This window comes from Protopterus annectens, chromosome 11.part0 (assembly GCF_019279795.1).
Source record: "Protopterus annectens isolate FY-2018-M chromosome 11.part0, PAN1.0, whole genome shotgun sequence".
Lineage (NCBI taxonomy): Eukaryota > Metazoa > Chordata > Ceratodontiformes > Protopteridae > Protopterus > Protopterus annectens.
The window spans coordinates 150,634,730-150,658,526 of record NC_056745.1 but is presented as its reverse complement, the minus strand read 5'-3'; the positions used below and the strand labels follow the sequence as shown (position 1 = coordinate 150,658,526).

At 42.5% G+C, this 23,797-nt stretch overlaps 1 protein-coding gene across 1 annotated transcript in view; it reads left to right on the top strand.

The window, feature by feature from the left end:
• Positions 1-23,797, top strand: part of WDR91 (WD repeat domain 91) — a 1,072,555-nt gene that overhangs the window by 633,259 nt on the left and 415,499 nt on the right. The window contains exon 8 of the mRNA XM_044087550.1: positions 2,281-2,458. Coding sequence (XP_043943485.1) covers positions 2,281-2,458 — 178 coding nt within the window. The remainder of the gene's footprint in view (positions 1-2,280; positions 2,459-23,797) is intronic.

Genomic DNA, 23,797 nt, shown 5'->3' with positions numbered 1-23,797 from the left:
AATGCAGGGATACTCCAGTCAGACTCTGATAGGTTGAGTTCTCCATCTTAGCCACCTTGTTCTTCCTCCCTGGAGCCCATTGTCCTATCTGTGACTAGTTCAGTCTTCCTTGCACTTGCATTTGGAGGCCGACAGGGGATCTTGATATACTAATAATGAAACTTCTCTGTGTAGAAGATCTAAGATTCCCTAGAGTTTAGGCACCTAATGAGGGTCTATGTCATAACATCGAAGTGTAAAAACTTCAAATATTATAACATCGAACCAGAAACATCAAAAGCTGAGAATACCAAAGCCGCGGAACATCAAATTCTTTCCCAAGGAAAGAATGTGGTGGGCCGTTTCCGCGGCTTCACTATTTCCTCCACTGTGGTGCGATCTCGGAGTTGGTATATTCAAGTAGGGGGGGTGTGGGGGGCAGAGCCCGCCATGTTGAGGGTGTGGGGGGTGAAGCCCCCCCACACAAGGCATAGTTAGTAGTGTTTGTTTGTTTCATGTTGTGTACTGGAACAGCAATTTTTCTCTGTGAAAAAAATTGCTGTTCTCAGTCTCTGGGGTTCTTAGCTTTTGATGTTTCTGGCTCGATGTTATAACATTCAAAGTTTTTACACTACGATTTTATGATATAGACCCCCTAATGAAAACCATACTATGAATACCCCACTAATAACAGGTGGTAAAAATACTTTCTTTAAAAAATTTCCCAAGCATAAATCCACTAATGAAAATAGGGAAGCACAAGCTAATTAAACTCAAATCTTCTTTGTTAAAAACACACAAACAAGCAGTCCAAATAGTAGTTGAAAAAGCAGAATAAGGTGTAGAAATTCACCATTCCATTTATATAACCTATTTAAAAGTATGGGAGTGATTTACTAGGGTAGATGTGCTGTAAAAGGCAGCATGTTTACTTGCTAGTATCCCTCCCCATACACCATTGTGATATCTGACACAGTGCTGCCCTACCTCAAGCTCTGTGATACCAGTTAAACTAAAAAAATTGCACATTAATAATTGCCAAAACTTCCTGAAAGCATTTCATTGTAGTATCAAAAAAGAAAAAGTTAACATAAATCTTCTGAATTCCTTAGAAATCTTTTTTAGCAACATTCAAAAACATTTTAAGTGTAGGTAGAGCTTTGATTGTTACATATAATGCAAATTTTCCATCTATTAAGAGAGTAATAGACGCACTGGGACATTTTTTTCTATAGATAAAACATTACAAGAAGAGCTGGAGGGAAAACTCAGAATTATTTATAAGGACATCAATATAAAAAAACTTTTAGAAAGATACCTTGTAATTAGCACCTCTCCAGGTATGAGGGGTTGTGGACACTGCAGCCAGTAACACTATATGTTAGAGGGTGCTATCTTTTTTATTGAGGGGTATGAAGAAGTTCACATCAGACACAAATACCACTGTTTAAGCAAACGAGTAGTACATTTGACCCAGTGCACTGGATGTGTCAGTTTTTATGTAGGGAAAACTGAGAAAACAGGTATATCATATCGACATCTTTATGATCGCAAAAGGAAAGATTTATATAATGCTTTGTACAGACACATTAGTGAAAACAGTGGACACACGTTTAAGTTTTACATAGTGGACAGTGTGAAGTTGGATAAAAGAGGGGGACCTTGGAAAGATTTATTAGAGGTCAAAGAACTAAAGTGGCAGCTCAGGGCAAATGCTACAGGTCTCTATGGGCTGAATGAAATGGTGTCTGTTAACTGCACATTAAGGTGGAATGCAGCTCTTTGATTTTTATGTGGTGGAGTATTCTGGATTTTAATAGGAAGGAGTAATGATTTTTAACATCCAAAAAAAAAATATTTATATTCTTTAATATAGTAGGAGTCATATTAGGTGGACAAACATGCTGACAGTATTTCTATGGAAAGTGCAATAATTTTTTTAATGTAATATATTTATACATACGCAATTTTATATATTTACATATTTTTATTTTGTTTGTATTTGTAAGTGTAAATGTGTTTTGTATTTGTAAGTGTAAATGTGTTTTACTTGTGGATTAATACACTTTGGGCTGGTGCACTCTTGACGGTTCTGTGGTGATTTTTGTGTTTAGTGGATAGTGGTGTGACTAACGTGTGTTTCCAAACATAAGACTGAGGTGCTCCATGTTGTTATCTCATTATCCAGGTTTGTTCTCTTAAATTTGAATTGTACTTTCTTGTCATTTTACAGTCCCTAGGGATTGGTCAAGAGCTTGTTTTTTTAAATTCTGTGAAATTGCCTTTTTTGATATATTTCAGAGATCTAATACCTACTCAGCGGAGCACCTCATCTTCATCACAGCCTCGTGTGAATTCATTTTTGTCAACATTACTGACTCAAAGCAAGAAGGCACCTCAAAAACCACCTCCGTTGTCAGGAACCTCTCCAACACAGAGTAGTTCACAGCCATTCAAGAAGGAGCTTGGTAGCAGTCAGGTAAAAGGCCACAGCTTTAACTGTTACCTTTATAAATACTTATGATTACATTCATTCTTTTGTTTTGTTCCATTTTGGGGGATATAATTTGGGTTGGTAGGGATTTTTTTTCTTTAATTTGACCACTAATGATAGTAAATGCCTGCTTTCTTAATAGCAACTGCTCTCTTCACAGACGACTTGAGTAGAATAATTTTAAAGAAAAAATTCACTTTCCAGTCTAGTTAATCTTATTTATCCCAGAGTTATTTTTTCCTCCTTATTTATTTAACAGTTGTTTACTGGGAAAGTCCAACTTGGAACAGAGCCAATTTTCAGAGGAGGCCTGGGGAGAAATGCTCCAGGCATATGTCTTTGTAATGCAGGAGGAAACCGAAGCACCCAGAGGAAACCCACACGAACACAGGAAGAGCATGCAGACTCCACACAGAAGGCACCCCAGCTGAGAATCGAACGGGAGAACCTCTTGCTGTGAGGCGACAATGTTATCGCTGCACCACTGTGCGATCTTATAATATTGCCTGTGCATTAATTGTCTAGAAGCCCTCTAGCATATTTCAGTTTTTGCATTTTCATTTTGTTTTCTTGCCAAAGATCCTTTTGTAACTTTGTTTTTTTCCACTCATTACCCCTGTCACAGGTTTCAAAGATTCCACCATTGTTTTTCAATTTAAATGTCATGTTTCAGAAAAAAGTTAGTCTCTGCCTCTATGTCATAAGGCTACTCCATGGCAGATTCTGTTTTTCACCACTTATGTTTACAAGATGAGGCTGTGTTTTATTGTAATCTGTAAAATGCTTCAAATATTTCTCCATTAAATAACTCCTTGGAAGAGTTTCATTTTAGTTCTTACTATGTGGCTGGAGAACAGGTTTGAGTTGCACTGCAACACTATTAATCAAACTGGAAGATATTCTCATTTTTAGCCAGTGAAGTGCTACTTTTATCCACATAACTACAGAATTGATCAAAGTTTCAAAAATGGTAACCAGATGTCATTTTCTTTACTTAGATCTTTGAAATGTTGTAAGTGAGCAGCTGGCAAATTTCAAAAAGAATGTGGTAAAAGAGAGCGCCTACAATTTTTAAGGACTACACCTTTAAACATTTAACACCACCCTACATTGTCAACTCTTTTGTATTGACGAAAATGCAAATCAATCAAAAGAGGATTTTTATTAGCTTATGGTAACAGAGTAATTAGTTAAAAAGCACAACTACTGTCTTTGTATACATTTTGGAAAAGCCAGTGACTCACAGCACTGTCATTGCCACTAACTGAAAGGGCAGAAAATTCCTTTTTTAGTTTTAGGCTGTATCCTTGGAGGAGTACTGAAAAACTGAAGAAGAAACATCACATTAGTATGGCAAACCCAATGACGGCTATTTTGGTTGTAAGAAAATAAAATACAGTAAGAAGTACTTAGAACAATTAAAATACATTCTGATGCTTGGGTTATGCATGGGTATCATGATTTGATGAACATTGTTTTCTGTTTTATTGTGGGTTTTTTCTCTAAGAACATTAATTTTTCTATCGTTTGTCATTACCATCTTAATTTACTGAGAACTCCTCCTTACTTGAAGTAACATGAGTCGCACAGCAGATCTCTTTGCTGAACACTACTGCATGGCATTTTTGAGAAGTGTATTGCAAAGATGACTGCTGGAGGAGTATAATTCTGTATAATATTATTAGGATCAGCCATCATGTTTTGTTAGTTATAAAACAGGTCTTTTTCAACAGTCAAGCACACCTACTAAGCAGTAATAAATCAAATTTCAGACTTTGCCCTTTAGGGAGAAACTGACTTCGAAAGGCCATATATCTCCTTGTGTACTGTTGTTGTTCTTGAAATGTAAGGTCATTCTTCTCCACCAATTTAGGATCAGTGACAGTATGACCTGGAGGATCATCTGTGTGAATGCATGTATGTGATAACAGAGAAATAAAGACAAAGAGAGAGATAAACAGATAGGAAGCTTTGCAGTGAAAACTGTCCTAGGCTGATATACTAAATTCCTCCCCTGTATCCATAATGGTCAGTGAGATGACCTTCTCCAGACCACTGTCGCCAAACTAAAAGGCATTCACATCAGAGAAATAGTACCAGGCTACAAATATTTACTTTGTGGTAATTTTTCTTTGAAACTATTTTAAGCTGATTTTCCACTTTATTGTCTCTTCATTGGGCACAGAACATCGAGCTGAAGCTGATGTGTGATTGCTGCTGTTGTATAACTATTTTGGCATTCTTCATGTACATTGTTTCTGTAATTGTACTGTTTTTGTTGTAGTTTGTTTGACTTTAAATTCTTTTTACTTTAACATGTAGTACTAGGTGGTTCTACCATTTGGCATACAGGCTTCACGCTCGCCAGAATGGATAAGAACAGAGTGACTGTAAACCACTTGTCTAATGTCAGGATCTCTGGTGTCACAGTGGTCATAAGGTATGTAAGCCACATATCTAATGCCAGGATCCATGGCATCGCAAACATCACAAGGTCAATAAGCCACATGTCTAGTGCCAGGATCTGTGGTGCCACAAGGCCCGTAAGGTCCTTTAAACCAGGCAAATAAGACTATGACCTAATGGTGGCCATGTGTAAGTAAATTACTTCAGATGCTGCACTCATAGGAACATGCAGAGTAACATGACAGGAACCTACTATGTATGTGTTTGATACAAGAAGGACACTGGCCTTAAGTAGTATGCTGCTTTCTGTACAGCTTGAGCCTGGATACCAAGACAAAACAATTGGGTTTAGCAATTGGCTAAGTAGCTGGTGGCATTCAAAGGGCATCCCAGTATGCTATGGCCTGGGATGAGATGGTAAGTAAAACTTCCTGTTTAGTGAGGGATGGCTTGTATTGCACACATCAAGGATTCTGCATTTTGGCTAAATACTTTGCTACTCCACAGTGCCTTTTTTAGGTAGTCTTTTCCTAGTAGACATTCTGCATAGCAAACTCAAAACTGAACGACTATATGGTGGCAGTATTCAGTGCTGGGAGTCTAAGTAGGGCGATGCCAGAACTTGAGACCTTCCTGTAACTCGAGCACAGTTATATCTGTGTAGTTGCTGAGACATGGGTTCATTCCAGTGATAGAACTCCCTCTATACTAGAGTTTAATACCTGTCACATCTTCAGGGCTTTTGGTAACTGTTGAGGGAAGTATATGTGTTTGTCAAAAACATTATTACCTCAGTCAAACTTTGGATGAGTTGTTAAACTGAGGCCCCATCTGCTTGAGTTAGTGGTATCTCAAGTGGCTGTAAAAGATCCCATGGCATCTTTCAAAAATAGTAGGGGAACTTCTCTGATGCCCTGACCAAATTTCCCCATGTAGAATAAATACCACCTTCGGTATCACCTGAAGAAAGACTACTTGTCTAGTGGGACTGAAGTGATCAGAATAAATAATAATAAAAAAAAAAAAGCAAATTACCCACATCTCTAACCTGGAGCTCTTGGGGATCCAAATCACTCTTAATAAATCTGTTACTTCTTTGCTAGCTACAGATCCCCATCAATGTCCACCACAGATCATGGAAATGTCCTTAATAGCATAGTGTGCCTAAATATCAAACCAAATGCCTTCTTACTAGGTGACTTTATGCACAAGAATGACTGGCACACACACCTTTAAAAACAAGCATGTTTATCCAAGGATATAACCAGTATATTAACTGATAAATTGAGTACTAATTTTACCCTGTCTACCCACATTGTTGCACCCACCATCTCTGAAAATGGAACAAGTTTTAGAATCATTGTCAGGTTCTAAAAATAATACTTCTGTGGGACCTGATTTGCCTACATTCTCATCAGCGCCAGGTATTTCTTAGCCTCTACTTAAACTGTTTAACCTCAACCTGTTCACAAGATTAGTACCTGATGCCTGGAGAAAAGCTACTGTGACTCTTAGTACCTCTTCAGATCGGTTTAATCAGAGGCTCATCAGTCTTGCCAGCCTTGTTTGCAAAGCTGTGTAAAGTATCATAGCAGAATTCATTTATGCATACATAGGCAAATTAACTGGTCACACAGTTTGGTTTTTTGAAATGTTGGTCTTGTCTTCTGGGCCTAGTAAACACCTTTGAAAAGGTGATAGAGATAGAGTCTGTGGACAGTGCACAGTGCTTACTCTATGCACACTGCTGGCAAAGGCTTTTGACACTTTCTGCCATGCTGATAATATTGCCAAATTAGATGAACATAATGTAAACCCCCTGCATTGTCCTCTGGATTGCTAATTGGCTATCCAACAGATCCCAAGTTGTAAGAGTTGCCAGTACCCTCTCTGAAGTGCCTTTTTAGGCAGTGTTCCGAAGACCAAATTACCACCGTAACAGCTACAAACAAATGCAATCCGAGGGTCATGCTGCTCAGTGCTAGAAGTCTGAATCTCAAAATGCACTTGCCCGAAGCACTCCTTAAAATGGAGAACAACATTTGTGTTGTAACAGAGATCTGGTTCAAGGCAGCAGAAAGCACCCCTACACTACCAGGCTGTAACTCATTCCACACCTTTCAGCCCCAGAACTTGGACCGGAGCTCCAAAGGCAGTGGTGTTTCCATATTCATAAAGGATACGCACACCTCCAGATTGGTAGCCCAGCATAATGTATCAGAGATACTTCAGGTGCAGCTAACATTGGGTATGACAGCGATTCAGGTCGTAGCCTGCTATAGGTCTCCAACAATGCCCAAGACTCACACTCCACGTTTCTAAGCACCCTGGAGAATATTAGGGTCCAACCTAACACTCTCATTCTGGGCGGCTTCAACTACCCCTCCATTAACTGGGAAAACTACTCATGTACCAATACACTTGCCCAATGTTTCCTGGAATTCATTAATTCCAATGCCCTGGACCAGCTCCTTCTTACCGTCACTAGAGGTGGCAACATCCGTGACCTGGTCATTACTAACATGGGTGACCATTGCTCTACACCAGTAGTCAACTCCTCCCTGGTTAGATCTGACCACAAACTAATCACCTTAGAAATCCACATCCCTCCCACCCTCCCACCCCGCAAAGGTAACCACCATGAAAAACTTTTCCAAAGCTAACTTTGGGCTCCTAAAAACAGAGGTGGCTAATTTCATGGCATCCATGCAAATGGAGAATAGTTGCATGACTGCCGAATAATACACCAATGCACTGCACGAACACTTACACAAATCCATGGATCTCGCCATACCCAATAGAACCAAGACGCTCTCCTCCAAAAAAAAGGAAGCCAATCTGGTGGTCCCCTGCCATAAACAGACTCTACCAGAAGGAGGAAACTGATGCGGAATAAGGTTCCAAGAGTGGAAAAACTCCCTTATCAGCCTCAACACAAAGTTGAGATCCCTCATCAAATCCTCTAAAGCTAGCTATGAAAACAGAATTGTAGCAGATAGTAAAGACAACCATAAGGAAGGCCTTCTATAGTTATGTAAAGAATCTCCACAGCAATACTGAGATCTGCTCTGAGCTACTGCACAATAGTACCTCCTATACTGAGCCAACCGATATTGACAGTATACTGGCCGACAGATTCAGTGCCAACTCCCCCCCCCCCCCAAAGGACCAATCACAATACCAGTAGATTGCCAGGCACCCAGTATTACTGTTGCACAGCACTGTCCAAGGCCAAGAATACAGCTTTTATGGGACCTGACAATATCCCTGGCTGTGTTCTAAATGAATCACAGCTTCACCTCAGGCTTTGTCCCTACCAAATGGCACACTGCTCCTCTCCACAAATGAGGAACGACTGCAGATCCTGGGAGCTATCTCCTCATTAGCCCTAGTCTGATATGCAAAGCTATGGAACGCATCATCATGGACCTAATAAACAAGGATATAGGGAATCTGCAAACTCTGGATCCCACACAGTTTGGTTTTGTGAAGGGTAGATCATGCCAGCTTAACTTGATCGACTTCTTTGAGTCAGTCACCAGACCTGTGGATGAAGGCAAGGTGGCTAATACAGCCTACCTTGATCTGGCCAAGACTTTTGATACCATTTCCCACTCGGGGATCATAGAAAAACTCACTAAACTAGGCATCAATCCCTATATCACTAGGTGGGTTGGAAACTGGCTCACAGATAGAACCCACAGTGTGAAAGTAGCAGACTCCAAGTCAGACTGCTGACCTGTCATGTGTGGAGTCCCACAGGGTTCCGTCCTGGGTCCTCTCCTGTTTGTTATCTACTTCTCTGAAGTCCAGGCCAACACGAAGGGACTCTGGCTGACACAGTTTGCAGACACTTGCAAGTTGGGAGCTGTTATTAACTCCCCAAATGATGTTGACATCCTACAGAAAGGCCTCACTGAGGCCAATGACTGGTGTCAAAACCACGGCCTTAAGCTCAATACCTAAACTAATCTTTACTATATTCCTAACTATATCTAAAAGAAATTACTGTACCCTAGTTGCTTACTTTAAGCAAGGCAAGTACAGATGGTGATGATGAGTGGATGTTCTTGCTAGGTCCAAGACAAAACACAAAATGCTGAGTCTCTCTCTGAGAGAGTTCTTAAATTAATATCAAATATTACTGCTGGGTTAGCTTGGATGACATCACTTTTTGTCAACTGTCTTCAGTTCCCAGGCTAAACCCCCCAATGTCCAACATTTAACATTTCTCTGTGAAAAATACATAGCCTTCAGATGTTTGCAGTTTCTAGAAGACATAAAACACTTACAAAACAAAGTAGAAAGCACCCTAGTTCTAGACATCCTGTCTCCTTGCTGCATTGAAACTAACTTTTATAACACAATTGTAAAACAATTTTAATTTAAACTTATTTTCTTGAAGTTTTGCAAGTTAACTTATGTTCTAGTTTTTACTATTAACCATACATTTGCAGAGGTATATAGTTTATATACATTTCTGTTCTTTTCCAGTAGGGTACACTGTAGACACATCCTTGAAGCTCAGTACTTTACAAACCCTGTTCAAAACGCACTTCTGTCCAGTAGTTTAATATACACATAACATACAGTTCTCTTACATTTGTAAGACAAGCATATGAATCATGTTGATGTTCACAAATGACATATGGTTATTTACAAAATTTCGGATAGCTGGGCTGGCAGTATTTCCTTCTGTTACGTTTCGGTAAAAGTCATATTAATATTCACAAATTATATAGAATTATTTACAAAATTCCAGCTAGCTGGGCTGGCATCATTTCAGTTTGTCACACTATTAGTCAATTTAAGCTGAACTTGCTAAAAAGGCTGGTTTAGACACCAAACTCTACACAGCTTTCCTGACTTCAAGAAGAGTTGCTTCTCCAGCATTTTGAGGATTAATGGTCGGCTAACACTGTTCCATTGTTGGAAAGATTTTCCACATTATCTTTTGTGAAAAATGACTTTAAAGCTACAGAAGGGTATTTTTATTGACTGTCATGTTACTTTTAAATGGGAGCATACTTTTTTCTTTTATGATAAAAAAAAAAATTAAAAACTATCTTTTCTGTGGCGAAACTGTTTTGTGGCTGGGGAAAGTGTTTGAAGTGTTTTTATTGTTATTCTGGGAAGAAGTGACACTGTTGCTTTTTTCCTGTTATACTGACTATTGCTACTGAGCTTCTCTGAGAAATAAGCGACATTTTCAGATTGACCTTGGAAAAAATTATTGGTTCCTGGGTTGTATCTTCTTCCAGACACAAAAGATAGTTAACTAAGCAGCCTTTGCCACCACAGCTGCAGGTGGGTGATTCTGCTGTAGTGAAAGCTGGCTCCTCAGACCACTCAATGGTTTCCTCAAATCCTTGTAGTGTTGTCCATACAGCCATCATGGACTGGTGGGTTAGCCTCTATGGCTGTTGGGGTCCCTTCAGTGGACAAGGGAGAGCCACTTTTGTCAGACTTGGGAGAAGGGCCAGGGAATATGCCCTTGCTTGTCCAGAATGTTGTGCCCATCTCTGGTGAAGCAGTTTTTAGCAATACTAGGTCTGTTTACCCCATCCTTCCTGCCGAAAAGAGACAGAAAACGAAACATTTAACTTCTCCTGTGTCAGTTTCTGTCTACAGGAACAATTTATTGGATTTGGCTCAGGGTCTTGGGCAGGTTCTCGGTGCTTGTAAGGTGGTTTCTTGTATAAGGAAAAGGGATTCCTCTTTCTCTGAACAGCTTCAAGATATGAAATTGAGGGCAGTATGGTATCTGAATGTCCTGTGCGGGATTCACTTTCCCTGAGAATATTTTCAGGATGTGCCAGTGTTTTCAGTAGGAGAACATCGAGGTATTTCATTATCCATTAGAAAATACTATAACCTACTACAACTGGAATTCCCAGAACTTCACCCATCCACCCCCCAATTGCTGTTAGCACTGAAGGATGTGATTGTGACAGCTTGCAGCCTGAGAATTCCCTGACTGCCAACCTGCTGCCCCTAAGAAAGCTTATAGTATGTGCAGAGTTCCTCAGTCTTTCTCGTTTTTATACACTAATCCCAGACTTGACCCAGCAGTTGTAGTTTTAGTTAATCCAGCTGCTGCTAAGCATTTTGTTAATTCTAATCCTTTTCTTTCAGACAAAAATGGTAAAAGCTATAGATTAAGTGTGGGAAAAACTGTTCTTAGAAAGGCTTATACGTTAAAGTTTGGACCGACTAATTGTGAAAAGTATGAGGAATGTTTAAGCAGCAGTTTTTTCTTGTGAGAAAAAAATTTGCTTTGTGTAGTCTAGTTTCTCCTGTTTCTCAAGACACTACTCATTGTTTGAAGTGTGTTTGACTCTCTAGATAGTGATTCCAGGGCCGTTGCCACTGTTCTCTTTTTAAAGAGATTTGCCTGGCTGTAATCTCAGAATCTCCCAAAAGATGTCAAAAATAAAATTTTGACGACTTCTTTGGAAAGAGTTTCAGTTTTTGGACCATCTGCTGCAAAGGTCATCAAAAAGTGTGTTGAGAGAGGTTAGCTGATTCAGGGAATCTCTCAAATGTTTCATCCTTCCTCCTCTTAATTGCCCAAGAGATTTTCGGCTCCCTTGCCCAGTTTTGGCAAGAAATAAAATAAATGGTCTCAGCAGAATGCTGACAAGCATTAAAAATCAGTGGCAGAGAGGTTCTAAAAAGAAAGCTGGAACCTCCCAGAACAAAGGACAGTCAAATAAGGCAGAATGACTATTTAAGGGTCATTGTCCCTTGACCCTGGAAGTCGGTTACCACTTCTGGAAAGTCTGAATCTTCATTTGTTTACATTGCATTATACTAAGTTCCAGTTAAACACAAAGTAGTTACATTTCTATTTATACACATACAATAGTTACATTTCTATTTATACACATACAATAGTTACATTTATACATTCTGAGATTTTACAGAGGTAGAAGTTACTAAAAAGAAAACCCATGTGCATCATGGTGGATTGTACAGGAAGCAATTATGTATGTATAAAGGATCTCCTGCCAAGGATAACCCAATGCCCGGTTAGTATACCAAAGCCTCCAGTTCTTATAGATATCCTGCATCACACGTATTCTCCCCATGCAAGGAGTAGGGCATAAAGGTGACTTATGGACAAGCACACACTTGGAACTTCTTTGTCGCCAGTCCAGATGCCATTATTGAATGATGGTCTAAATGCCCTTCTGCTGTGCTGGTCATTAAACCATCTTTTCAGATAAGCGCCTAGTTTGGGGTTTCTCCTTTTTTTCTTAGTTGTTGTGGTTATTGTGTTTGTCATCCAGAAAGGGAAAATATCAGTGTAGGAGGCAGCGTCCCCATAAAGACCATCTCAACTAGTGTTTCTTCTGTTTGGGTGCTTCACATTGTCTTATGCAGTGCTCTGTCTGCCAGACATTTGTGCCTAAGACCCTATGTAGTCATCTCTCCTCCTTGTCCATATACCTAGAGAACCATTGTCTGAAGTTATTGGCTCAGAGTGCTATCGCAGAATCTTCCCATCCCTAGGACCAGCCATCTGCCAAGAAGAAAGTCAAAAAAATTTAATCTGATCCAGCTGCTGTCCAGCCTTCCCTGGATGTCTCTCTCAAGGCTGGTGAAAGCCTGGAGGACCGTCCAGTAGTTGCTTTGGTTTCCTCTGCCACAACCCCGTCAGATGTCAGCATGGATGCAGCTCCTTGCATGTCCTTGGAGGCTTTTTAAATGTCTGTTTCTGATGTGGAAAGGGAACCTCAGCTGATTATTTCCAAAGGACCAAGTGGGATTCCTCAGATCTTGGTTTGGGAAGAGATTCCTACGACCATTATTGAATGTCACCAGGGGTCTGAACCTCCGAGTGTTTTGTGCAGACATCCCACAGAAAAAGAAGCAAAAAAAAAACATATTTACCCAATGTGAATGGCAAGATTTCAGTCAGTTTATTTAATGCTTTTATGGCCATAAAGCCTCCTCAAGGGGTCTCTGTGCCTGCTCCTCCCTGGTCTTACACTCCACTTAAGATACCCAGGGGATTGGATTCCTCGGATGTGGACCTGAATTCAGGGGAAGTCTTTGGGTTACTCCTCCAAAATCTCTTCCTCTCTAGACTACAGTTATGAAGAGGAGGATTCTATAAGTCCAGATTCCCCCCTGAAGGAGCTCTTCTCTGGGGTTACTATTGCCCGTATGATGGATTATTTTAAGTGGAATTACTCTCTAGTCTCTGAGATTCAAAAAAGATATGATCTCCTACAGATGGAGTCTCCTAAGCCATCTGCTGTTTCTCCATTTCTGGCAGCCCTTCTAGATACCTTCTCAGTAGCATCTGTAACCCATGACTCTCAGTTCCATGCACCTAAGAAGCCAGATAGTTTCTATAAAGTTCCTAAGGAGAGCAAATTTCTTTGTAAATGCACTTCTGCTGACCTTTCTGTAATGTCACTCTCCTCTGATAAGCCCTCCAAATTATTGCCCTCTACCAAGCTGTTACCTTCTGATAACGATAGTTGGGCTATGGAAAGGCTGGGCAAAAAGTTTACACTGCTGCCACTTCATCCTTTAGGGCCATCAACTACCACGACTCATATGACCAGGTATGTGTTGATCCTCCTTTCTCAGATTTCTATGGTGGTTTCCAAATTTCCTGAGTCTGATGGGAAGTTTTCAGCCCTTTCCCTGCTGAGCTGTACTTCTCAAGTTGCCCGTCACTCAATCAAATGTAGTATTGATGCAACAGATACCTCTTCCAGGGTTGTTGCCTTTACGTCAGGTATGAGACTTTATTCTTGGCTTTGTCTGATAACACTAAGGCCTTACTTTCACATGTTCCTTTGGATAACAAGAATCTTTTTGGATCTGCTGCAGCTGAACATCTTAAATCTCTCCAAGGCAAGGGTAAAAACTTAAAGGAGTTGAAACATATTTTTGTTTCTCCTATTCCCAAATTTCAGAGGAATTTACTCTCTAAGTCTGCTTTTGTACATAGGCATTCTCACCCTCCTCCCAAGGACTAGAAGAGTTCTAGGCATGTGCCTCCTGCTAAGTCTGCTCATCATCCTGTCTCCTAGAAACCTCCTTTCCAGAATAAGCCAGGTTCTATTTGACAGTTTGCTTCCACCTGCCCTCAGCCAGCTTCTGCTGTCCCCTCCGTCTGTCCTTGTCTTTTCCAAATTGGTTAGAGATAACTTCAGACTCTTGGGTTCTGTCCTTTGTCCTTCAGGGATGCTTCATGGTTTGGAAATTCCTTCCTTCCTTTTCAGCATTCTTCAACCTCCTCAGTTGCAGCTGTCTCATTTTTTAGAGGTTCTTCATTCTCTTTTGGCTTAGCTAGCCATTCAGGCAGTGCCTCCTGTCCATATGGGAAAAGTATTTTACTCCAAGATGTGTTTTTTGCCACAAAGCAGGGTATTTGGAGACCAGTTCTGGATCTCTCCCAGCTGAACACCTTTTTCAAGTTTCCTTCCTTTCAGATGTTATCTCTGCAAACATTATTTTCTTTTACCCCAGGCCTTTCTGGTGTCTCTGAATCTAAAGGATGCTTACTTTCATATCCCCATCCTTCCTCTCTTCAGGGAATGTTTATGTTTCTCTGTTCTTCCTTGCATTTTCAGTTCCCTGCTTTTCCCTTTGGCCTCTATGTTGCCCCAAGGGTATTCATCAAATGCATCACTCCTGTCATTGTTTTTTGCAGGGTTCGAGGTATTCAAATCTTTCCCTACCTAGACGGTTACTCGTTCAAGCTTCTTCCCCAACACTCTTCTGCAAGATCTCAGGTTTACTTGTTTCCTGTTACAGAGTTTGCGGTTTACCATAAACTTCAGAAATCCATTCTGACCCATTCCCCGAATAATATTTTCCTTGGCTGCAGGCTTCAGATGGTTCCTATGCTGGCATCCTTGCCTGTCCCCAAGGCTGTGCTTCTAATTGGCTTTTCCCATTTCCTTCTTCCTTTGGTGCCTGTCTCAAGGGAATTTCTCAGAGTTCTGGGTTCATGCCTTCCACCATTTCCATGCTGCCTCTTGCCATGCTCCTTTTGAGAAAGCTTCAGTGGTACCTCAAGTCAGTGTGGCTCCAACATTGCCTCCCCCTGGACTTCCTGGTACCTTTCTTTCCATCTCAAACTGGAGCTTCAGTGATGGATTCATCAACTTTCTCTCAATCTGAGCCTTCCTTTTCAAGCTTCAGTTTAAACTCAGGAGCTCTTCACTGACACCTCAGACATGGGGTGGGGTGCCTCCTGTGGCACCCCTCAGGGTTAAGGGTCTCTGGCCTCCTCATTAGAGAGCAGACAACATCAGTATAATCTTTGGGTTTTCCATGCCCTCTTTCACCCCATGCCCCCTCAAAGTTTTCACAGAAAATGCCACAGTGATGCGGAAAGTCAGCAAGCAAAGGGGAACAAAGTTGTATGTTCTTCGCAAACTGAGTCTAGAATCTAGCTATCCAGTATCGGGTGACTCTTCAGGCAGTTTATTTTCCCTCGGAGCAGAATCTAGTGGCAGAATCTTTGAGCAGGTGCAGCACACAAGCTCACAAATGGATGTTTCACAGAGATGTGTTCCTGGACATGTCCATCGGTGCAATATTTTTCAGGTAGACCTTTTTTACCTCCCCTCTGAAAAGACCGCTTTCTCTATTCTATTCCAGAGTACCAAGTTCTCTAGCTTGGAAAGTGGATGCCCTGGCTTTTCCTCAAAGGGGGATGTTTCTGTACTCCCCTCTCCTTCCACTGTTACCACAAGTTCTACACAAGATCAGACAGGACTTTCCCAAAATCCTGTTGGTGACTTCCTTTAGGCCCAGACAGCATTGACTACTCCTCGTTTATCACTTGGCCAGGGGCAGTCACCACAAGTTACCTTACTGGGTGGATCTTTTCACACAAGACAAGGGGTCTCTCATCCATCCTCACTCGTCCACTCTTCATATGATACTGTGAGTGATAGGGTTTTGATCCCCTTTTAAGCACCTGTTTCCTGAGGATGTGTTTCAGGTTCTGCAGGAGGCCAGAAAATCCCCTACCAGGAAATCATATCCATATGGAAAATATTTACTGTCTGGTACTTTTCTCACTATCAGGATCCCCTGTCTGTGAAGGTTCTTCTGGTTCTCTCTTATTTATGTGATGTGCTCCATGCTGGGTTGGCATATTGTTCAGTTAAAGCTCACCTGTCAGCAGTTTCTGCTTGTGTGCCCTTGACTCCTCCTCCTCTGGCTTCTAGATTTGAGATCAATCAATTTCTTATAAGCATCCTTCATATCAGGTCTCCCACAAACCCTATTCTGCCTTCCGGGGACCTCAGTTTTGTTCTTGAAAAATTGATTCAGGCGTCTTTTGAGCCCCCTTCATCAGCTTCCTTACAGCATTATACTTGGATTACAGCATTATACATGGATTACAGCATTATACATGGATTACAGCATTATACTTGGATTACAGCATTATACATGGATTACAGCATTATACATGGATTACAGCATTATACTTGGATTACAGCATTATACTTGGATTACAGCATTATACATGGAAGACTGTTCTTTTGGCTCTCACTTCAGCTAAGAGGGTGTCTGAACTTAAGACTCTATGGCTATTCCTCCTTTCTTAATTTTCCATAGATACAGACTGTCTCTTCATACTTATCCTCCTTTTATCTCTAAGGTGGTCAGTGAGTTGTCCCTTAATCAGTCTATTTATCTGCTTCCTTTTCTCCTTCTCTGTAGTCACACCTTGTATTGGCATAAGTAGTTTGGATATTATTTGGATAAAACTAAAGTTATTCACAAATTTGAGCAGCTTTTCTGTTTCCTTTCCTTTCTTCCTGGAACTTTCCATTTGGCTGTTTCGAAGTAAACCATCTCCTCCTAGATTTCTAAGGTCATTTCTTTTTGTTATTCTTTTCATGTAAAATGTCTTTCCAAATCAGTAAAGACACCTGCTACTATGGCAGTTGCCTCCTCTGGTGCTTTTTTCTAGGATAAAGATAAAAGTTCCATCCTTGAGGCTGATGCTTGGGCCTTTTTTCATACTTGCACTATGCATTACAAATAGCCTAGTGTGAACCTATGAACCTATCTGCCCTAGGGCATTTATAAGCCTAGCCAGAGTGTGTTTGGCTTTCGCCACCCATTTTAAATTTACTTTGCTATGCCCTTTTTCAAAGTTAGTATACTGTGCCTCTGTCTAACAGTGACACAGAAGTGATAGCCGGGGTAAACCTACGATCTCCCATCCACTCATCAAGATTCCTCTTGAAGAGGGTCAGTGTGGGACTCTGCCTAACCTGGACTGGGATTTTATTCCAGAGTGAAGGGAGCCTCTGGATTATGAATCTGTCCCTCCAGCATGTCCTATTTATTTCAGTGCTGAGGTTCAAGTCTCTCGAACGTGTAGCTCGATGGGATTTGGATTTTCTGAGGTGCAGCATGTCCATTAATTCAGGGTTGGACATGGCTTTATACGTCAGGCACAGATCGCCTCTGAGCAGGCGGTATGCCACTGAGTAGAGCTGGAGTTTCTTTAACCGGGCAGCATATGGCATCTCTTTGAGCCCTTTGATCCTCTTGGTGAGGTACTTTTGGGGTCTTTCCAGTTGCTGCAGGTGTCTGGTAAGGTACATCCCAAAAGGGGCATTGTACTCAATTATGAGCCGGATGAGGGATGAGTAAAGAGGCACGATGACCTCCCCTGATCTAGATGTGAATCCCTTCATGATTAGGTGGGCTATATAAAATGTTTTTCTAACAACTTTGGCCACGTGGTTGTCAAATGAGAGATTGCTATCAACTTGGGTCCCCAGGTCCCTAATGACTTCTTCTGTACTTAATAGATTACCACCTATGTGGTAATTTGTGGGCACTTTGTTTTTGCCAAAGGGGATGACTATACACTTTTTGGCGTTTAGCTTGAGGCCATGGCTCTGGCACCAGTTGTCTGTTTCTATGAGGCCCTTTTGAAGGATGCTTGTGTCGGCTGGAGAGTTGATTATGGCGCCTAGTTTGCAGTCATCTGCGAACTTGGTCAGCCACAGTCCTTCCGTGTTGGCCTGTACCGCCGAGAAATATATACCGAAAAAGAGAGGTCTCAGGACTGAGCCTTGTGGGATGCCACTTGTAACTGGTTTGGAGTCTGACATGGCTCCAGCAATTCTAACCATGTGGGTTCTGTCCTTGAGCCAGTTTGCAACCCATCTAGTAACATAGGGGTTTATATTTAAGCTGGTGAGCTTATCTATAATGCCCGAGTGGGGTATTGTATCGAAGGCTTTTGCGAGGTCCAGGTAGGCTGTGTGGACCACCTTCCCCTCGTCAATGGCCTTGGTGACTGTTTCAAAGAAATCGACCAGGTTTAAAAGGCAGGATCTGCCCTTAACAAAGCCAAACTGGGAGGATCCAGTGTCTGTAGGTCCCCAATATCTTTATTTATGAGGTCCATGATGATCCTTTCCATAGCTTTGCAGACCAAGCTAGTCAGGCTTATGGGGCGATAGTTTCCAGGATCCATTGAGGCACCACCTTTGTGGAGAGGGACCACTGTTGCTGTACGCCACTCTTTGAGTACATGTCCTGTAGTAAGGTTAAGATTGAACAGTAGTTTTATGTTTGGGTTTAGCTCTTCTTGGAGTTCATGTAGGACGCAGCCCGGGACACCATCTGGTCCCATTGATGCTGTGTTTTTGCTTTGGAGAGGGCTCTTACCTGAGCATCTGAGATGTCAGGGGCAGCACTCTGTTGGGATAGATATTTGCCCTTTTGGTGGGGAGTTTGCACTGAACCTGTCAGCTAGGATGTTGGCAATGTCTGTGGGCTCGGTGTATTTTTTGTCATTTTGGACTAATTCTGAGCATATCTGGGAATTCCCACCCAGGTTCCTAACATAACTAAAGAAAGCCTTGTGATTATCCTTAGTGTCCTGTGCAGTTTTTCTCTCGAAGCTAGCCTTAGACGATTTTATGAGTGCCCGTAGTTTTTTGCTAATACTGATCAGAGATGCCTTCCCTTTTTGGGATTTTGCTCTCTCATGTAGTAGCTTCCTCCTTCTATTGTATAGTTTGTTTATGGCTGGGGTCCACCAGACAGGACGTCTGCCTTTGGAGGATTGGGTCTTGGTTTTATTTGGGATTGCATGATCCATGCATTCCTGAAGGTGTTCATAGAATGCGTTTATAAAGGATTCTGCGGTCTGGGCCGTATTTTCCACAGGCCCGGGGGCTTTGAAGGATTTTGCCTCGGTTTTGAGGCGTGTGAAATCCGGTATTATTTCCAGAGCCAGGGCTATCCTGCATCGGTTTGTAGAGGGCTCTTTTGTGTCTTCCTCCTCCCAGGCTTCCTCTTGAGCTCTTGTACTCCCTCTTAGGTAAAGAATACTGCAACACTGATATAGAAGGTCATAGTACAGTTGTGTAAAATCGTACCATAACAGTAGATGTCCCTCTCTACAGTTTTGAAGTATTTGTTTCCTCCATCCTTCCCCCTCATTTTTAGCTCTTGCCCTGTAGTTTAGTAACTTACTGGCCAAGGGGTCCTGTGTCGTCTCCTGGATTCAGATGTCTTCCTTATCTCTATGGGCATTATGGTCCTCCTTTTTTTTTTTTTTTTTTTTTTTTATTTGCATCTATACATCACCTGTATGCCTTGTGCAGAGAGCATACATGTGATGTATGACACACACAAATACTAAAGGCTTTGGTATACTGGCCAGACATTGGGCATTTCTTGGCAGGAAATTCCTTGGGTAAAGAATGCTGCAACGTTGAAGAGAATGACATGTACTGTTATGGTAAGATTTTACACAAGTCTACTTTCTAACTTCCTGGGTCCTATCCGTGAGTCATCAGGCTATTCACCAGGTGGCATAAGTCTTTATACCTAACATCTTGAGCTTATCAACATTGCCTAAGTGAGATATTGTGCCAAATGCCCTGGCCAGGCCAAGGTTGGCAGTTTGAACCGTTTTGCCCTCGTCCATTACTTTGATGACCTTCTCCAATGAAGTCCACTAGGTTGGATAGGCATAACCTGCTGTTAGCAAAACCAAGTTGGGTTGCATCCAGTGATTGGATGTTTCCTATGTTATTACTGATCATTTATATGATAATTTTTTACATATGAGACTAGTGAGACTTGTGGGTCTGTAGTTGGCACACCTTTGTGCAGAACGATGACTGTTGCTGCTGTGCATTCATGAGGCAAAAAGCCTGTTTGAAGGCTACAGTTAAACAGATGTTCTGTAGTCCTATTTCGCCTTCGTTCTTACATATGGGTTTGGAGCCAATCTTCTGCTCCGACTCAGCCTTTTTGCAAGCTCAAAGTCTTCTAGTTGGCTCGTGGCTAGGTAGGTATCCCATGGTGCACCAGTGCAATCCCCAGATCTCGTTTGCAGTGTCAATGAGTTCAGATGTGCTTCTTCTTGGCCATGGCTCAGTCTAACGCATTTTGCTCAATTTTTTGCTATTTCTTGCTATTTGCAGACTTAGATAGATTTATATAAGTTACAAGTGTCGTTTCTTATACTTTAGATAGTTTAGATATTTGCAGTGTATTTTTCCTGTTTAGATAATTATTGTTGAGAACTGGTTGGCCATTGGCCTTGTTGTTCTCACTGGTATCCTGTGTGCCAGTTAGTTTCTGTCTGGGCGTTTTGCCCTTAGTGGTTTTTCTCTAGTAGTTCAGATATCATTGATATTTAATGTCCTAGGAGTATTTGCGCTTAATTTAACTTGTGTGTTTAGTATTCTGTAAAGCTTAGCTATAGTGTTCTCAGTGTGCAGTGTTGTTAGCTTAAGCTAGTTTTTTTTTTTTTTTTTTTTTTGCGGACTAGTCCGCATAGTTTTGTGCCATATTTGCCTTAGCTGAACAGGGTTGCTGGCCTTTCAACCCTTATCCCTTATAAGGCTTAGTTGTTGTATAGAGTCTCTTTCTAGTGTGTGTGTTAGTTACTAAATTTGTTATTCTTGACCTCTGTCCATTTCTTGGTCCGTTTTAGTTAGAGGACCTAGGTTTCTCCCTTCTTTTTCTACCCAGGGCTAGGCCCGTTTGAATTAGAGGACCTAGTCCTCGTGGTGTGTGACTGCTGGTACTTTAAGGGCTAGGCCCGTTTAAGTTAGAGGACCTAGTCCTCTCTCAGTCTTTCTCTGTGTGTTTTATTGTGTCTCTTTGGCTTTTTCTTCAGTGGGATGTCTAAGGAGGTTAAAGATCATAAACCCTCTGGGCTTAAAAAGTGTATGAAATGCTCGCAGGAGATGTCCATTACGGTTGGCCACAGTAACTGTGTGTACTGTCTCGGGGCCATCCATTTACAGGAAACGTGTCTTTTGTCACTCATTTAGTGCCAGGGTATTGCAGGAGAGGAAGAATAAACTGATACTAAAAGGTCTCCTTAAGCCCTCCTTCAAGGAAGACCTGGCCAGCTTTTCCTCCTCTTCTAAATCACATGGTTCCAAGAAAGACAAGTCAAAACCTTCTAAGAGGCATTCCCCGGCGCTGGCTGGTGCATCGGAACTGCCTCCCAAAACTGACAAGTTTTCTTCCCCCTTGGCTCCACTGAGTTTGGAACCGATCGAGGATACTACTACTATGGCTACAGGGTCGGTACCAGGCAATTTGGAGCTGACCACTGATAGCAGACATCGGAGCCGGTCTATAGATCCTTTGCCAGTCTCCCCTACACTAAGGTCCCCTATACTACAGATGTCTAGATCTCCCACACTGTCTTGCAGATCTTCCAGGAGCTTATCAAAAGAAGATTTGGAGAGAGTAGTGCTGAGACTCCTGAAGTTATCTGCCTTACCAAAAATGCTGTTGGCTCTGACCCAGTCGGTTCTGGAGCCACTCTGGTCCATTATCCCTTCTGTGATTCCTCCTCCGAGCCATGCTGTGCTTTTGGAGGCGGAGTGCTCGGTATCACTGGTGGAACTCTCGGTTCCAGCTCCCCCTGAAGTTGTCTCGGACCCCAGTTCCACTCTGACCCCTTCGGTGCCATCCGTGGTGTCTAGGAGCCAGAGCTCCCCAGTCGGCCCCGACAGGGGTGCCTGGAACCAGACCTCTTCGGTTCCGAGCCTTCCTCTCGGTGCATTGGCTAGTGTTAGCTCGGACCCTACATCTATCTTGGAGCCGATGGCTCTGGAACCAATGGCATCCTCTGTCTCCTCAGAGCCGGAGAGGGTCTTCGAAGCCGGAGAGGTCAGCCTTCGAGATGATAAGGAGTGTGCTGTCCCAATCATCAGCTCCAGCCAGGGGTACCGACACTCTTCCCCCTTCGGGCACCTACTTCCTTCTCAGCACCTACTCCCTCTCTGGACAGCAGAGACCTGCAGCCTCAGGAGCCTGCGGCTGGTGGCCCCCACTCTTCCGAGACCTCCCCAGAATACCCTTCCGAGGTGCCCTCACGGAAGAGGACATGCAAGAGGAAGCATATAGACTCCCAGGATGAGTCTCTTACCTCCGACACTGACCTTGAGGAGGGAGGAGTCAGAAGGGTCCCACAAGTCATCCTCTGATGATGTCTCATTTGTTCCCATCTTAGAGATCTTTAAGCAGTGGTGCGGCTGGCCCACTGTTACCCCTTCTGATGAGTCGGTGTACCTGAAGGCTTTCGGGTCTGAACCTTTGGCCTCTTGGGTGTCTTCACCCTTTGACGAACTGTTAGAGCTTGTTAATCGGAAGGTGTGGGAGAGTCCTGATGCCGTGGAGCCAGTCCCCAGGAGACCTAATAAATTTCTGTCAGCCCCCAAGGAGAAGTAATCTTTGTCAAAGGGTGTTCCCGTAGATGCCATGGTGGTGGCGGCTGCCACTAAGAAGGAGCTAGCGGAGACTTCATCTGTCCATCCACCGAATAAGGAATCTCGAACAATGGACAGATACGTGAAGTGTATCTTTTCGTTAGTGGCATTCACTGTCAGATCACTGAACTACCTAACACACTTTACAAGACTACAGAGAGATCTCTTTAAGGAGTTAGGAGAAACTCTGCAATGTACATCCACTGAGGGAGTCCCTGATAAGGTGTCTGCTCAGTTGTCCATCTTGAATTCCATTGTTAACTCGTCCATGAGGCTGATCTCTTATGCAGCCGATGGAGCAAGCAGGGCAGCGGGTTTAGGAGTTTCCCTAAGGAGGCACTCCTGGATGCACTTGTGTAATTTTGCGTAGCCATTCAAGTCTACTTTTACCAACACCCCCTTTGATGGTTCTTCATTGTTTGGACCTAAGGTAAAGGACACACTCACCCAGTGTGAGCAAGAAGGGAAAACGCTCTTTGCTGTGGGAGTACGTTTTACCGTCCCCTCTAGACCATATCCCAAGGGTCAGAGAGGTGGTAAAATATGGTTCAAGAAGTCCCAGAGGTTTTTTCAGGAGGCACAGGGTGACTCCTCCTTCATAGGCAGAGGAGGAGGAGGAAATGGTAGGCGTTGCCCTAGAGGCAGGGGTGGACCGCAAAATCAGGGAGGCCGTGATTCGTTTCGGGGCCGGCCCTACCAGCACTCCTCATATGGGGCCTGACTGTGCTTCTCTGGAGCCGGTCGGGGGTCGCATTTCTTTGTATCCAGAAGCCTGGCTAAGTATCACTCGAGACAGATGGATACAAAGAATTATCACCAGAGGTTACTGCGTACTCTTTTCTCTGCCACCTCCTATCCCCAAGAGGATCCCGGATGTTCCACCTAATCACAGGGATCAAGCAACTGTAGAGATCAACAAGTTGCTTGAAAACAGAGTCATCCAAACCATCTCCGCAGACCAGGTAGGATTCAGAACTTACTCCAGATTCTTTTTAGTGCCAAAACGTACAGGGGACTGAAGGCCCATCTTGGACCTCAGCAAATTAAACGAATCCATAAAGAAGGACAAGTTCTGGATGGTGACACTGCAGTCTATACTCCCCTTATTAGGGAAAGACACTTGGATGTGCTCAATAGAACTCCAAGACACGTACTA